The sequence below is a fragment of the Myxocyprinus asiaticus genome, chromosome 6, assembly GCF_019703515.2.
Source record: "Myxocyprinus asiaticus isolate MX2 ecotype Aquarium Trade chromosome 6, UBuf_Myxa_2, whole genome shotgun sequence".
NCBI lineage: Eukaryota > Metazoa > Chordata > Actinopteri > Cypriniformes > Catostomidae > Myxocyprinus > Myxocyprinus asiaticus.
This window is the reverse complement of record NC_059349.1, coordinates 46171556-46188597: the sequence shown is the minus strand read 5'-3', so window position 1 is coordinate 46188597 and position 17042 is coordinate 46171556. Positions and strand designations below refer to the sequence as shown.

The window sequence follows — 17042 nt, the reverse complement described above, 5'->3', positions numbered from 1 at the left end:
GGATGTGGTCTCTGCGGGGTCTTTTCCCCCTGAAAGAATAGGAAAGGAAAAGAACACCTTCCCCAGCGCGTGTAATAGCGTTAGATGGCCCCAGCCGAATCTAATACTCTGTGGAGAAAAAACATAGAGAGAAAAGGCAGCGGCTGGCGCGGCCTGCTCCCATGATAGTTACATCCTCTGGGATGTGGGGAACTACATGATGTCTTGTGGGGCATTGGGGGAGGTTACGTGCGGACTGATGTACCTGCTATTGTGCACGCAGCAGCTTGCTTGCACCTGCATCGGCAGTTCACGTAACACGGTCCAGCTGTTGTGGCGTTTTTCTATAGGGACCCCTAGTGTCACTACATCGACACAACGTCGAGTGAGTGACAGAAGGAGAACGTCTCGGTTACTGTTGTAACCTCCGTTCCCTGATGGAGGGAATGAGACATTGTGTCCCTCTTGCCACAACGTGGTACTATCCGCTGAAATGGCCGGGACCTTGTCTCGGCTCTCAGCACAAAACCTGAATGAGTGGTTGCGAGCCAGCTCCTTTTATACCCGTATGTCCAGGGGAGTGGCATGCAAATTCCACTCGCCAATTCTCATTGGCCTTTTCTCAAAGATTTTACTACACAAAGGATTTGAGAAGAGCCTATATATTAATTTAAAATCAAATAAACTAATTTTCACTGTGTGGGACCAATGTCCACAATTGACTAAAGTTAAACCAAAAAAAATAAAAATCATTGTAAAGTGAGGCCATGCAAGACTACACCATCCCTTAAACCCGAACAAATTAAAACGGAACAATGGAGGAATGTAGAGCTGTCTAATTGTATAACCAGCACTGACAGTTCAGAATTTAAGAAGAATTCATGACAATTAATGGAATGTGGATTGCATGAAAGATGCACACACGCACATCATGACTAAAGTTCACCTGGTATCAAAGCACAGCATCAGCTAAACCCGATGTTACATGTGTATGATACCTGATCTTCAGGGATTTAAACCATACATACACCACACACTCCCACCACAGAGATGTAAAAGAGAGCTCTTTCAGACATGCATAAGGGCTGCTAGCGCTGTCAGCACCTACAGTGTCTCAACAGACCCCTAAAACCTGATCCCAGAACACACACACAGCATACACATGCTGAATGCCCTCTTAGGCAGCACGCATGATGGGACAGCATGCCAACCGCAGTCCATTTGGGAGAGTATCCCAGTGAAAACCAAGCCATTGCTATAATTCCTTTAATAACTTCACAGCCACACACACACACACACACACACACACACACACACAAACACACACATTTGCAGAAGATATAGTAGTCTATCATTTATGATCTTTGGAATAAACCTGTAGAGATTTTGCTATACCATGGTAGATATATTTGCATGGCTATATCAGTGGGCAGGACAGCTTTATATACTGCAGGAATGTGGAACTGCTGAAGAAACATGAAGTAAAAATTATCAAATGAGATGAAGTACCTCTATTACATTTAGGTAACACTTTGCAATATGGTTCCATATGTTAACATTAGTAAATGCATCACAAAATACCATGAACTAACAATATACAATATTTTAGGAACACTACAAAAAGGTCCCATTCGTTAATATTAGTTAATGCATTAGGTATCGTGAACTAACAATGAACGATATATTTTTTTCCAGCATTTATTAATCTTTTGTTCATTGTTGGTTCGTGTTAGTTCATAGTGCATTAACTAATGCTAACATATACAACTTTTGATTTTAAAATTGTATTACTATATGTTGAAATTAACATTAACTAAGATTAATAAATGCTGTAAAAGTATTGTACATTGTTAGTTAATGTTAACTAATGTTGTTAAAAAATTTTAACAAAAGGAACCTTATTGTAAAGTGTTACCAATATTTTTACAGTATTTTTAAATCCTGATTAATGTTCATTTATAAAAATACAACTGTTCATTGTTAGTTCCTGTTAGTTAATAAAATATTAAGTAATATTAACATTAGGGCTACGTAATTAATTGCAATCACAATAAAATCATTATTTGAGCATGTGGAATTTCTAAAACGCAGCAAGCTGATATTTATTTATTTTTATTTGTTACACAGAATTCTTTGATGTTTAATTAGAACAGAACAGAATTTGGGAAGGTGCACAAAGAGTAAAGAAAAACAATAGAAACAAAATTATGCTAAATTATGCAATCTTTCCCTTCTGAAATGTGTTTCTGAACACTGAAAATTATTTATGTATGATTAAGGAAAAATACTTGCCAAAATCACAATTAAAATAGCAATATCTACAAAAATGTTTTTGATATTATATGACATATGTCTGTATTGCACAACCCGATAGAAGAAGTTACTGTTTACAAACAAACACTCTGCCCCGCCCCTTCCGGGTTCTTTTGGTAGCCCAAAAAAGAAATGCTGTCAATGGGCGCTTCACTCAAATTGTGCTGAAACTGCCCAAAAAGTGTTGTTTGTGGGGTTGGAACTAGTGTCCGGTCAGCCGATATTATCGATCAATATTAGCCCTTCACAGATATATTGTATTGGCATATGTTTTCCGATATGCGCAGACATGAAAAAAAAAAATTCACAACATATAATGCAGAAAACAATGCTTGGGGTGATTTAGAATTGGTGTCATAACGTAGTTTGTCCAGCAGAGCGCACTCTGACTCCATTGTTTACAGAGCTGAGCTGATGGTGGTTCTGCAGAAAGGGCGGAGTTAAGCGGTGCGGAGTTAAGCAGTGTGGTGTTAAGCAGTGCGGTGTTAAGCGGTGTCTTCACAGTAAATTGCTAACTAGTTTGTGAAATACATACTGGAAAGTTAATAAACAATGACCCCATCATTATCCCTTTTCAATATAACTAATATAATGTTAACCCTGTTCCTGACAACCAAGTCACTCATGTTTATCACATCTGTTTGCTGTTAGCCAGCTATAGTTTGTCACTGCAGTCAGTAACATAGCAGACTTGAAAGGTAAGCAGAGCATCTTTTTGCAGCTCAGCAGACAATGGTGCAGTGGTGGTTTGTGTCTGTTGAGTGTTGATTTCACGCTACATTGTTACCTTGTTGGTGAGATGCAATGCTGGAAATTTGGCGAGTGGAATTTGCATGGCACTCCCCCGGACATACAGGTATAAAAGGAGCTGGTATGCAACCACTCATTCAGGTTTTGTGCTGAGGAGCCGAGACAAGGTCCTGGCCATTTCAGCGGGTAGTTCAGTGTTGTGGCAAGAGGGACACAACGTCTCGTTCCCTCCATCAGGGAACGGAGGTTAAGAAAGTAACCAGGACTTTCCTTATCTGTCACTCACTCGACGTTGTGTCGATGTAGTGACACTAGGGGTCCATATACAAAATGGCACAACTAGCTGAACTGTTTACATGGACTGGCGGTGTGAGACAGGCAGACCGCTGTGTGCCTCATAGCCAGCACACCAGGCCGTCACGTAACCTCCCCCAACACTCTTTTGAGTGTCAAACGGACCTTCGGGAACAAGTCGACTGCCCAAAAAAATAAGGACAGGCTAGTGCAGCCAAGGCCTCTTTTCCTCTTTTTTCTCCAAAAAAAGAGTGGAATTTGTTAACTGACTGGAGGCCATAAATGTCTACATCAGGGGGGTGTCACTCCCAAGGGGAAGATACCGCGGAGACCACACCCTGCCCAGAGAAAGGGGGGTAGGGTATTTTGAGTGGAAATACAGCACATGGTCTTACCATGTCTTGTCAGAAGTATGTCATGTGGAGAAGTCCCTTGGTATGTCCTACCCAAGGGGGAAGGAGTTTCTACAAACATGGTGACCGGGGGCAGAGGGGCCTCTGCCCAAGGAAGACACAGTTTACCAACAGGGAAACGATTTAGCGGAAGATATCACATGGGGTCCCCTGCGGGGAACCAGCACATGTGCAGCACCTACCCCCGCTAAGGGAAGTGGGCATACGCAGCCTCAATTATCTTGATGACTGGCTAATCCTAGCTCACTCTCGGGATGTGTTGTGTGCGCACAGGGACCTGGTGCTCACGCACCTCAGCCGACTGGGGCTTCGGGTCAACTGGGAAAAGAGCAAGCTCTCCCCGGTTCAGAGCATCTCTTTTTTTCAGCTTGGAGTTGGACTCAGTCTCGATGACAGTGCGCCTCATGAATGAGCCTGCACAGTCGGTGCTGAACTGTCTGAAGGCGTTCAGACAAAAGATAGTGGTTCCACTGAAACTTTTTCAGAGCCTCCTGGGGCATACGGCATCCTCAGCGGTTGCCACACTGCTTGGGTTGATGGTTATGAGACCACTTCAGCACTGGCTTCAGACTCGAGTCCTGAGATGGGCATGGCACTGCGGGACACATCACGTGGTCATCACACCGATGTGTCCCCACCTTTTCAGCCCTTGGACCGACCTTGCATTTCTATGGGCAGGGGTTCCCCTAGAGCAGGTCTCCAGGCACGTTGTGGTTACAACGGATACCTCCAAGATGGGCTGGGGCACCGTAAGCAATGAGCACACAGCCGCCGGCTCCTGGACTGGCCCGCGGCTGCGTTGGCACATCAACTGCCTCGAATTGTTGGCAGTACTGTTCACCCTGTGGAGGTTCCGGCCGTTGATCCAGGGCAAGCATGTGTTGGTCTGGACAGACAACAGAGCGACGGTAGTGTACATCAACCGTCAAGGCAGTCTACGCTCCCGTTGCATGTCACAACTTGCCCACCGTCTCCTCCTCTGGAGTTAGCAGCGCCTCAAGTTGCTAAGAGCCACTCACAGCCCGGGCGACCTCAACACCGCAGTGGATGTGCTGTCATGACAGGTTATGCTCAGGGGAGAGTGGAGACTCCACCCCCAGGTGGTCTGGCTGATTTGGAGTCAATTCGGTCAAGCACAGGTAGACCTGTTTGCTTCCCGGGAATCCTCGCACTGCCCACTATGGTACACCCTGACTGAGGCACCCCTCGGTATAGACACGCTGGCACACAGCTGGCCCCCTGGACTACGCAAATATGCGTTTCCCCCAGTGAGCCTACTTGCACAGACCCTGTGCAAGGTTAGGGAGGATGAGGAGAAGATCATCCTAGTAGCACCCTACTGGCCCACCCAGACGTAGTTCTCTGACCTCAAGCTCCTCATGACAGCTCCCCCTGGCGAATTTCCCTGAGGAAGGACCTTCTTTCTCAGGGATGGGTGGTAGACACGATCATCTTGAAGGTGTATGTAGCCGCCATTTCGGCACATCACGAGGCAGTGTATGGTAAGTATTTGGGGAAGCACGACTTGAGGTGCTAGGAGGTTGAATCCCTCCAGACCATGCCTCATGCCCTCATGGGACTTCTCCGTAGTCCTTCGGGGTCTACGGGTGCTCCCTTTGAGCCTCTGGAGTCAGTTGAGCTTAAGGCACTCTCTTTGAAGACTGCCCTCCTGACTGCGATCACTTCAATCAAGAGGGTAGGGGAACTGCAGGCATTCTCTGTCAGTGAATTGTGCCTCGAGCTTGGTCCTGGTTACTCTCACATCATCCTGAGACCCCGACCGGGCTATGTGCCCAAGGTTCCCATGACCCCGTTTAGGGATCAGGTGGTGAACCTGCAAGCACTGCCCCAGGAGGAGGCAGACCCAGTCTTGGCGTTGCTGTGTCTGGTGCATGCTTTACACATCTATTTGGATCGCATGCAGACCTTTAGAAGCTCCGAGCAGCTCTTTGTCTGCTTTGGTGAACAGCGGAAAGGAAGCACTGTCCCCAAACAGAGGATCGCCCACTGGGTCGTTGACGCCATCGTGATAGCATATCATGCTCAGTACGTGCCGCCCCCCGTGGGGTTACGAGCCCACTCTACTAGGAGTGTAGCGGCCTCCTGGGCCCTGACCAGTGGTGCCTCTTTGGCAGACATCTGCAGAGCAGTGGGCTGGGTAACACCCAACAACTTTGCAAGGTTCTATAATCACTGGGTTGAGCCGGTTTTGTCCTGTGTGTTGTCAGGTTCGGACAGGTAAGTTCCGGGACAGCTGGCCGGGTGTACCGCTTGCGAATAGCGCCTTTCCCCTCCCATGAGGTGAAGATGTGTGCTTTTGTCTCCCAGTCATGTTCACAAGTTGTGATCCCTGGATGACTTTCCTCCATAGCCCTTTGGCAGACGAGTTTGCGGAGAAACTCGCTGCCGGCCCAGTACGTGTACTACTTAGGCCCTGTACTGGGTAAGGACTGCCTCTGCGACCTTCATGAAGACACGAGGGGACAAGGACAGGCCGAAGGGGAGGACCTTGTTCTGGTACGCCCGGCCCTCGAAAGCAAACAACAGGAAGGGTCTGTGTTGAGGTAAGACCGAGACATGGATGTATGCGACAGGTTGGCAAGCCACGAGTCCAAACTCCAGGCGAGGGGGACCAAGAGGATAATCATGTGGGGCCTCGCGGCGGGGCGGAGCCTGAGGCACCACGTCGAGGGGGCTCAAACCCCGTGGCCGTGCTGAGTCCAGAGACATCGAAGAACTTACCTGCTCCTGACGCCCACCATAAGATTGGTCGAGGAGGGGGGAGGAGGAACATCCATCAGAACCAACCCGGTGTGGGCATGTTTGTGCCACAGCTGGGCGCGCAGGGGTAGGGGGTCCGCCGCTGGACCGCCAAACCTGCCAAAATGGGACGGTGGATGGTGGTCATGATGACGGCCATGCGCACCTGACACGTGACCCAGAGAATAAGGAAACCACTCTTTTGTTGAAGTTTTGGGTACCGCAGCCTCTTGGGCATGCGGCAAAAAAAGAAACAAAAGATTCTCCTCCCGGACCTCCACCGGGGGATGGAGTGGTCTGTCTACCAGCTCCATAGAAGTGGGTCTCCTCGTCCCTTCAGGGGTGCTTCAAAGACTTCCTAGGGTTTTTGGTGGCCGGCCGTGAGACGTGTGGCGTCTGCTTCCTGTGGTGGGCTCCACGCCGGGGCCGGGCCTCGGGGGCGGGCTGCAGTGGAGCCGGTGCTGTTGCTGCAAGAGGATGCCCTTGGTGACGAGCAGACGGGATGTGGGGTCATGAGCCATACAGGGGCAGGATGTGTTGAATGGCCTCCATCTGCTGCTTCACCGCCGAGAACTGCTGGGCAAAGTCCTCGACGGTGTCGCCAAACAGGCCAACCTGGGAGATGAGGGCGTCAAGGAACCGTGCATTGTCAGCCTCTCTCATGTCGACCAGGTTGAGCCAAAGGTGGCGTTCCTGGACCACCAGTGTGGACATCACCTGCCCGAGAGACCGTGCCATGACCTTTGTTGCCCGGAGAGCGAGGTCAGTCGCCGAGCGCAGTTCCTGCATCAATCCCGGGTCAGAACTACCCCCATGCAGCTCTTTTAGCACCTTGGCTTTGTGTACCTGCAGGAGAGCCATGGCGTGCAGGGCGGAGGTGGCTTGTCCAGCGGCACCATAGGCCTTAGCCGTCAGAGACGACATAAACCTACAGGCCCTGGATGGGAGCTTCGGGCGCCCCTGCCAGGTGGTGGCGCTCTGTGGGCACAAGTGCACTGCGAGCACCTTATCCACCTGGGGGATCACCGAATACCCCTTGGCTGCCCCACCATCGAGGGTAGTGAGAGCGGGAGAGCTGAAAGATCGGGACTGGGTAGTAGAAGGTGCCCCCCACAATCTTGTCAGCTCCTCATGCACTTCCGGGAAGAAAAGAACCGGGACAGGGTGCTGCCATGAGTGGCACTCTGGGCCCAGGAACCAATCATCGAGCCGCGAGGGTTCAGGGGAAAGTGGAAGGTTCCACTCTAGCCCAATGCTTGCGGCTGCCCGGGAAAGCATGTCCGTCATCTCCGTGTCGGCCTGAGACTGGGCGACCACACCCGAAGGGGGAAGCCCAGCCGAAGTCTCCGTGTCAGAGTGGACGAGCCCGCTCTCCGATGCTGCACTCGATAGCTCATCGTCTTCCCGGGCCCCGAATAAGAGGTAGAACTCGCCCTGAGACGAGCCTGACAGGCAAGCGAGCGTGCTGAGGAGTGGGCGGTCCCTGGGGGGGTTATCCGGCAGAGGTGGTCCCATTGGAGTCCCAAAATCGCCCCCAGTGCTAACCGACGCGGCCTCATACCCGTAGGTAGAAGGACCGAGGCAGGGAGCCGCTGGGGTGGCTTGCTTTCTTACAAAAGCAAGCCGCGACCACAACGTTGCCATGGTCATGTTCTCACAATGAGGACAAGACCCATCCACGGACAAAGTCTCCGCGTGGGCAGCGCTCAGACATGTAAGACAGTGATCGTGGCCGTCAGAAGAGGAGAGATAATGACCGCAACCAGGAATAACACACAAGCGGAAAGACATCTTTAAAAAGACATTCTGTGTGTGCCGCTCTTTTAGAATTGAAAATATACTCTTTTTTTAGAATATACTCTTTTGTTGTTCTGCCGAAGTGCACAGGGGCGTTCTCTGCCCTCCACGGGTGCAGAGGGGGAGAAGCCACTGAAATGCACCATAAATCCAGCAGATGAGGTGAATGAACTCGGCAGATAAATTCAGCTCAATGAATAGAACCGCACGGCTCCAAAGAGAAAATCTGAATGAGTGGTTGCATACCAGCTCCTTTTATACCCATATGTCCGGGGGAGTGGCATGCAAATTCCACTCGCCAATTCCCATTGGCCTTTTTTCAAAAAGCAGAGGTGTTTGGGGCTCCCAACAGTGACCCCTAGTGTCATTACATCGACACAATGTCGAGTGAGTGACAGATAGGGAACAACGTCCATCTTTTACTCTCTGTGACAACGAGCTTATAGCTAACTAGCTAACCACGTAGCCACTTTCATACATTTTCAGCTGAGTGGAAGCTAATGTGTAAACATGTATTCATCAAACTGTTTTGTTCAGGATTCGCAGGTTTGTACCCCTTTCATCCGAACAACTCCAGTCCTTGCATTTACAAAATGTAATATTTAAAAGTCTGGTTTTCTACTGTTGAAAGATTCCCTTGAACTTGTATAGCAGAATACGGTGTAACACCGCTGCTGCTGTTTATCTCTTGACTCAGCAGCAGTGAACCATCAGTTATCGTTTGTGACTGTTTTGTTATACATTAACAGCGAAATATTGCTGATGATGTTTTGATAAGCAAGAAAACTGTACATTAGTACAATTTAGAGGTACTTGTACTTTACTTGAGTATTACCATGGCATTTTCTATTACTTTATACTTCCACTCCACTACATTTCAGAGGGAAATTATTATTTTTTTAACAGCTATAGTTACTAGTTCATTTTCAGATCAATATTTTATATGTAAAATATACAGTATGAGCAGTTAAAATTAACTGTTATCTCTACATTTAAAAAATACCCATCTTAAAAATGCCCAGCTTAAATGAAATGTTCTTTCCTCTATCACCTACAGATGGCTGAAAAGCAACAGCGAATGGGCAGTAAGGTGTGGGACTACTTCTCCAAAGATGGTGATGTAGCTGTCTGCAGTACCTGCAATGCAAAGATAAGCCAGGGATCTAGCAAATCCAGTCAAAAGAATACCACCAGTTAGCTGAGACCAGCTCAAAAATGAACTATATCGGCCACCATATCGGTAATCTGTGAATTTCCACCTCCAAAATCGGTATCGGTCTCAAAAATCCCATATCGGTCGGGCTCTAGTTGGAACATCCCGTTTCCCACAGATTACTGGAGAGTGGGGCTTCTTTAAATTTCCACCAGATCGTTGCATCAGGAAAAACTTTTATATAAATAATGATAATTCATTGGTCACTGTCGTTGTTATCATGTCTGCTCTATTAGACCCAATTGACCCGCAGCAGCTGTTGTTGGATATTAACTTTTTTTACGAAGAAATCATGCGAACAGGATCTCATTGCAAACGGCTGTTTTTAATTTCCAAAGTGCTGTCACTATGACAGATATGAGGACAAATATGATCTAACAATGATCTTATCTGATCAAGACCACCATATACGATATAACAGGAGGAACAGGACCCGTCTCCACCACTGCAGCACATGGACTACATTTTGTGAAAGGACAAGAGAATAAAAATAATGTCATACTGCGAAAATGATGTCTTTGCATTTATTTTGAATGCAGTGAATAATATTGTTCAATCGAAATTGCTGTTATTAAGTTTTGATATGGAATATGATCATATTGAAGTAAAATATTATTTATTGTATGTGGGTTAATAATTTAAGCAGTTAAGACACATATTGTATGTCTAATGGTAGTTTTCATTTCTAAGTACCCAAATTCTTAGGCTTTAGAAATGTGTTAAACATGTGAGGATGTGTATTCATCAACCTGTTACATGTCCAATTTAATCATACAGCCTCACTGAACCAAGTTTAAACTTGTTTTGCCGATATTTTAGAAAAGAACCCACATACTTTCTTGACTGTAAACCATAGATATTCCTTTATAATAACTTATATTAACATAAAAAGAGATTGTTACATTCTATGAAGCTTAAAAGATTATTAAAACTGCAGCGCTGCCTTTTTCTACCATTGAAATCTGCTGCTCGAAAAAACCCGGAAGCGCGGTTTCCTGCGGTGTGACGTTAGAGTAATTTTATCAATAGTGAACATACAACTTTTAATGTTAAATACTGTATGTACAACCCCAATTCCGAAAAAGTTGGGACAGTATGGAAAAATGCTAATAAAAACAAAAAGGAGTGATTTGCAAATTATATTCACCCTTTGCTATATTGAAAGTACTACAACTACACATTATATGATGTTTTTCCTTGTGAATTTCATAGTTTTTGTTTTTTGAAAATGTACAGTAATTTCAAATCAGATGATTGCAACACACCCAAAAAAGTTGACACAGGGGCAATAAATGTAACATATAAAATTATTCAAGCAACGTATTTAACGATTTCCTATAACTCAAGCACTTCTTGGTAAAAATGGCTATTTTCAAGTATTTTCCAGGACTTAAAAAAAAAAAAAAAAAAAAAAGCTAAATTCCAGTACTTCAAGCACTTCAAGCACCTTGTACGACCCCTGCATAATGGATGATTGGGGGAAATTCCACTTTCTAAATTTAACAGTCTTGTGTCTTCAGTGCCCAAATGCTTAATAAGTGTTATTAGAAGAAATGGTGATGTTTCACAGTGGTAAACACTCAACTGTCTCAACTTTTTTGGAGCGTGTTGCAATCAACTGATTTGAAATTACTGTACATTCTCAAAAAACAATGAAATTCACAAGTAAAAACATCATATGATATGTAGTTGTAGTGCTTTCAATATAGCAAAGGGTGAATATAATTTACAAATCACTCCTTTTTGTTTTTATTTCCATTTTTCATACTTTTTCAGAATTGGGGTTGTATTGGTATATGTTGAAATTAACATTAAATAAAATTAATAAGTGCTGTAAAAGTTTAACTAATGTTAATGAATACAAACTTATTGTGAAGTGTTGTGTTCTTTTTGAACCATTTGTTCATTTAATGTCCAGAAAAATAAACTTTATTGTAATACTTGTACCATCAAGTTTTCAGAATATGAAATGGTTTTGGTCATACCACCCACCTCTATTGTACCAAACAGTGCTTTATCAGGAGCAAAATCACAAGTGGAAGTTGAGCGAGCATGGGTTTGTGGGTAATATAGTCTGTTCTGAGGATGATGATGGTCGTCATGCGGTTTCAGGCTTAGTATTTCTCTCGCAGCCATCAGAGTGTAAAGAAAACACTGGAGATTTACACATGGCAGTGGACGAAATCAGAGGTGGCCTGCCAGAAACAATTTCCAGGCCTTTTCCACCTCGACCGGTCCAGCACACATTCAAACACCATTTCTCTTTTTCTCACTTCGAACTTGTAAGTAGGAACTTCCCAGAAGGACTTGAATGCAGCAGCAGAGCTGAGTTTTCCTATGTGAGCTAAAAAGTCACACATATTCACCCATTCCCTGTCCTTCATTTGCTTTATTTGACCATAAACTAGTAGTGTCTCTTGAAAAATCAAACACAACACAACTGATGTGGGTAAAACAAAAATGAAGAGTGAGAATAACTGAATGCTAAGAGAGAGTAATTATGAGGATTAGTCTCCTTCCATCAGTCGGTCAGCCAATCAGATCAGTCAAAAGTTAATGAATCACATTCTGCCCTTAAAGTGAGTCACTCTTTAACAACTTCTAAATAAAACAAGTCTGATTTTCTATAAACACTGGTAGACAGTTTAGTTGCCAGTATTTTAATGGAGTGTAACTTTTAAAAGAGTTTTTAAAATAAAGTGACCTGGGTTCACTTTGGCTGGGTCTTTCAAAACCCATAAAGTGGCTTTGAAGTGTGAATTAAAGTTAGCTTGACTCAGTGTGTGATGAATGAGCTTACAGTTTAAAGCACAGAGTGTGTATGTGTGTCAGTGACAAATTTACATACAGAATTGTACAAATAAATTGAGCTGAGTAAGCTGTTTCCAAAAATTAATTCACATAATGAACAACAACAGATAAATATCCAAAACAATTCATGACTTAATTTGGAGAAAAACGGAATCACTTGCTAGCTTGTAGTTTTTGCACACCCTGTTCAACATAAGAGCTGCCTTTTTTGTATGCCTTTGTAATCATTTAGCCTTGATATCCTAGAACCAGCGCTACAAGATGTTAAAAGTCAAAGGAATAGTTCAACAAAAATTACATTTCTGTCAGAATTTACTGACACTTATGTTGTTCCAACCCCATATTTCATTCTTTCTTTCTTTTCTCTTTCTCTTTCTTTCTTTCTTTCTTTCTTTCTGATGTGGAACAAAAAAGAAGAAAGAAAGAAAGAAAGAAAGAAAGAAAGAAAAAGAAAATGACTTACATTTTGGATTTAAGAATGAAAGTCATATGGGTTTGTAACATCATGGGGGTAAATTATAATGGAATTAAAAAGTTTTGGTGAACTATTCCTTTTATCATATCACAGTTCAAATAGCAATTGAAATATTTGTCAGCATGACAAATTGTGCAGCCCTAGTTTTAACTATGAACATTAAAAGACTATAACAGGTGAATTTTCAAGGAGAGGCACCAGAAAAGGACAGAGATTCCAAAAAGGACACCTGGTAATCCAATTATGAGTTTTAAATCATAAAACATGTTACAAGTGTACTATACCGTGGCAGTGAGCCTTGGCCCATGCAGCTGAGCATAGAGTATGGCTTCCTCGATGTGACCTCTGATCCTCAACAGAGCGAGCTCCAGGTTATGTGCTCCAGCAACCATATGCGTGAGATCCTGCAGTACAGCTACATACTGTCTCCAAGGGGAGTGGAGCTCTGAGAGGCTGGCCAGGCACCCACGCATCACATTGAGACAGTATCCACTGCACGCCCGGATCAGGGTGAGCCCGCGACAGTGAGAGCAGTAATGCATGCGCACCAGGGCACGCACGCACTCCTTGGACAACTCTGCCGTGTCAGTAATGTTCATCAGCTCTGACCCCACAGCCAATGCCAGGCTAAAAGCCTGTCCTGCCCGCAACGCGCTCACCAGCTCCTCTGCCATCGCCCGGGGGTGCGGCCCAAAAGGGTTAATGTCCTGCCTTGTCATGCGAAGACAGTCACCGAGCTGGTTGCTGTCAGAAGCGCCCATACTGATGCTCCCAGCCATGCCGGGATTGACAATATGAGTATGGACCAATGGGAAGAGATTGTCAAAGAAACAGTGGACGGCCGTTTCCACTGAGACGTTGCCGGTGCCCTGAAGGAAGTGGGAGAGGTCTGTGAAGAGGCAGATGATGTGAGGGGCAATGGAAGATGAGACAGAGGTATACATGCTCTCGAACAGAGAAGTCAGGTGACTCTGAGAGAAGGAGAGCAGAGACTGGAACGTATCTGAAAGAGAGAGAGAAAAAGAGAAGCTGAGATTTAAATGAGTGTCTACAATGACGATTTTTCTTTTTTAAAGTTTCAGAATAAGAACACACAGTCATGAAACTTGCCTCTCTAAAAACACAAAAAAAGTAAGAAAGAAAGAAATAAAAAATAATAATAATGTTTTAGAGCTTTAAAGAAACAGTTCACCTAAAAATGAAATTCTTCATGATCATAATTGTGCTATGAGAGAAGCTCATTCACAGTGGCTCACATGTTCACATGAGAACATGTTATTCAGTGCTAAAAACAAGTTTTCAAGTTCTCACCTTGAACGAGCTTCTCTCATAGCACTTATGAACGTGCAAAGGACGTCAAGCTTGTTTAGCTGAAAAATGACTTTCTGGATGTTTCTCGCAAAAAACCAATCGTATGCCTGAAGCATGAGTCGCATGGACTACTTTTGTGATACTTTGGGGTTCTTTTCTAAGCTTTAAAATAAGTCTCTACCAACTGCCATTGTGTTGAAAAGATGGAAAGGGATATTCATTAAAACATCTCCTTTTGTGTTACGCATAGGAAAGAAAGCCATACAGGTTTGGAATGACATTAGGGTAAAAAAAATGTATGACAGAATTTTCATGAACTATTCTTTTAATACACTCAGTAGCATCTTGTTCACAAAATGTACACATAATACATGGTTAAAATTAAGGTTTTTCTGTGGTTCTTTGCAGGTTCACCTTAGATTCAGCATAGAACACTCATCTAATCAATATATATACACTATATTGCCAAAAGTATTCGCTCATCTGCCTTTAGACGCATATGAACTTAAGTGACATCCCATTCTTAATCCATAGTGTTAAGTCCATATGACGTCGGCCCACCCTTTGCTGTTATAACAGCTTCAACTCTTCTGGGAAGGCTTTCCACAAGGTTTAGGAGTGTGTTTATGGGAATTTTTGACCATTCTTCCAGAAGCGCATTTGTGAGGTCAGACACTGATGTTGGACGAGAAGGCCTGGTCGCAGTCTTCGCTCTAATTCATCCCAAAGGTGCTCTAACGGGTTGAAGTCAGGACTCTGTGCAGGCCAGTCAAGTTCTTCCACACCAAACTCGCTCATCCATGTCTTTATGGACCTTGCTTTGTGCACTGGTGCGCAGTCATGTTGGAACAGGAAGGGGCCATCCCCAAACTGTTCCCACAAAGTTGGGAGCATGGAATTGTCCAAAATCTCTTGATATGCTGAAGCATTCAGAGTTCCTTTCACTAGAACTAAGGGGCCAAGCCCAGCTCCTGAAAAACAACCCCGCACCATAATCCCCCCTCCACCAAATTTCACAGTTGGCACAATGCAGTCAGACAAGTACCGTTCTCCTGGCAACCGCCAAACCCAGACTCGTCCATCAGATTGCCAGATGGAGAAGCGTGATTCGTCACTCCAGAGAACGCGTCTCCACTGCTCTAGAGTCCAGTGGCGGCGTGCTTTACACCACTGCATCCGACGCTTTGCATTGCACTTGGTGATGTATGGCTTGGATGCAGCTGCTCGGCCATGGAAACCCATTCCATGAAGCTCTCTACGCACTGTTCTTGAGCTAATCTGAAGGCCACGTGAACTTTGGAGGTCTGTAGCGATTGACTCTGCAGAAAGTTGGCGACCTCTGCGCACTATGCGCCTCAGCATCCGCTGACCCCGCTCTGTCATTTTACATGGCCTACCACTTCGTGGCTGAGTTGCTGTCATTCCCAATCGCTTCCACTTTGTTATAATACCACTGACAGTTGACTGTGGAATATTTAATAGCGAGGAAATTTCACGACTGGACTTGTTGCACAGGTGGCATCCTATCACAGTACCACGCTAGAATTCACTGAGCTCCTGAGAGCGGCCCATTCTTTCACAAATGTTTGTAGAAGCAGTCTGCATGCCTAGGTGCTTCATTTTACACACCCGTGGCTATGGAAGTGATTGGAACACCTGAATTCAATTATTTGGATGGGTGAGCGAATACTTTTGGCAATATAGTGTATATATATATATATATATATATATATATATATATATATATATATATATATATATATATATATATATTTTTTTTAATTTTTTTTTTTTTGTGCTATACAGGATTGTTATGTTGGCTATATGATTTTTTTGGAGATTGAAAAGTTATTGATGTTCAGTAATTATTATTTTTATATTATATATTTGTGGAACTTAAAAATCTCCTACGACATTAGGCTGTGGTTCTGCACTGCAAAAAACCATATTGTTAGTCAGTGTTTTTGTCTTGTATTCCAGTACAAATATCTAAACAATCATAACACCCAAAGAAAAAAAACTGCATAAGATTTTAAATCTTATGCAGTTTTACATGCAACAACTACAGAGAATGCATGACATAAGACTACATACTGTACACTCACTTAGCACTTTATTAGGTACACCTGTACACCTACTTATTCATGCGATTATCTAATCAGCCAATTGTGTGGCAGCAGTACAATCCATAAAATCATGCAGATATGGGTCAGGAGCTTCAGTTAATGTTCACATCAACCATCAGAATGGGGAAAAATATAATGTCAGCGATTTCGACCATGGCATGATTGTTGGTGCCAGACAGGCTGGTTTGAGTATTTCTGTAACTGCTGATCTCCTGGGATTTTCATGCACAACAGTCTCTAGAGTTTACTCAGAATGGTGCCAAAAAAAAAAAAAAAAAAAAACATCCAGTGAGCAGCAGTACATGGAAACGCCTTGTTGATGAGAGAGGTCAACGGAGAATGGCCAGACTGGTTCGAACTGACAGAAAGGCTACGGTAACTCAGATAACCACTCCGTACAACTGTAGTGAGCAGAATAGCATCTCAGAATGCAAAACACGTCGAACCTAGAGGCAGATGGGCTACAACAGCAGAAGACGATATTGGGCACTTAGTGTTCCTAATAAAGTGCTCAGTGAGTGTAAGTGTATTTAGTAAGTGTATTTTATTACATATGTTATCCAAATGTATCCGAGTTTTATGCTTTCAAAATGTGACAATTCTATCAATGGAACAAGACAAAATACACTTATATGCAAAGACACATTCTCTAAAAAATTAGTCTTAATATCTTATGGCATTTACTTTCTCAGGAGAATTTATCTTGTTTAATTTGACTGAAAAACATTAATTTTTGCAATGTAAGTGAATCCTTCATTTCAAAGAGTGTATCCACAATGTATTACCACAACTTCAACAGA

At 44.1% G+C, this 17042-nt stretch overlaps 1 protein-coding gene across 1 annotated transcript in view; it reads right to left on the bottom strand.

The window, feature by feature from the left end:
- Positions 1 to 17042, bottom strand: part of gpc5c (glypican 5c) — a 260885-nt gene that overhangs the window by 176921 nt on the left and 66922 nt on the right. Inside the window, exon 3 of the mRNA XM_051701629.1 lies at positions 13090 to 13808. Coding sequence (XP_051557589.1) covers positions 13090 to 13808 — 719 coding nt within the window. The remainder of the gene's footprint in view (positions 1 to 13089; positions 13809 to 17042) is intronic.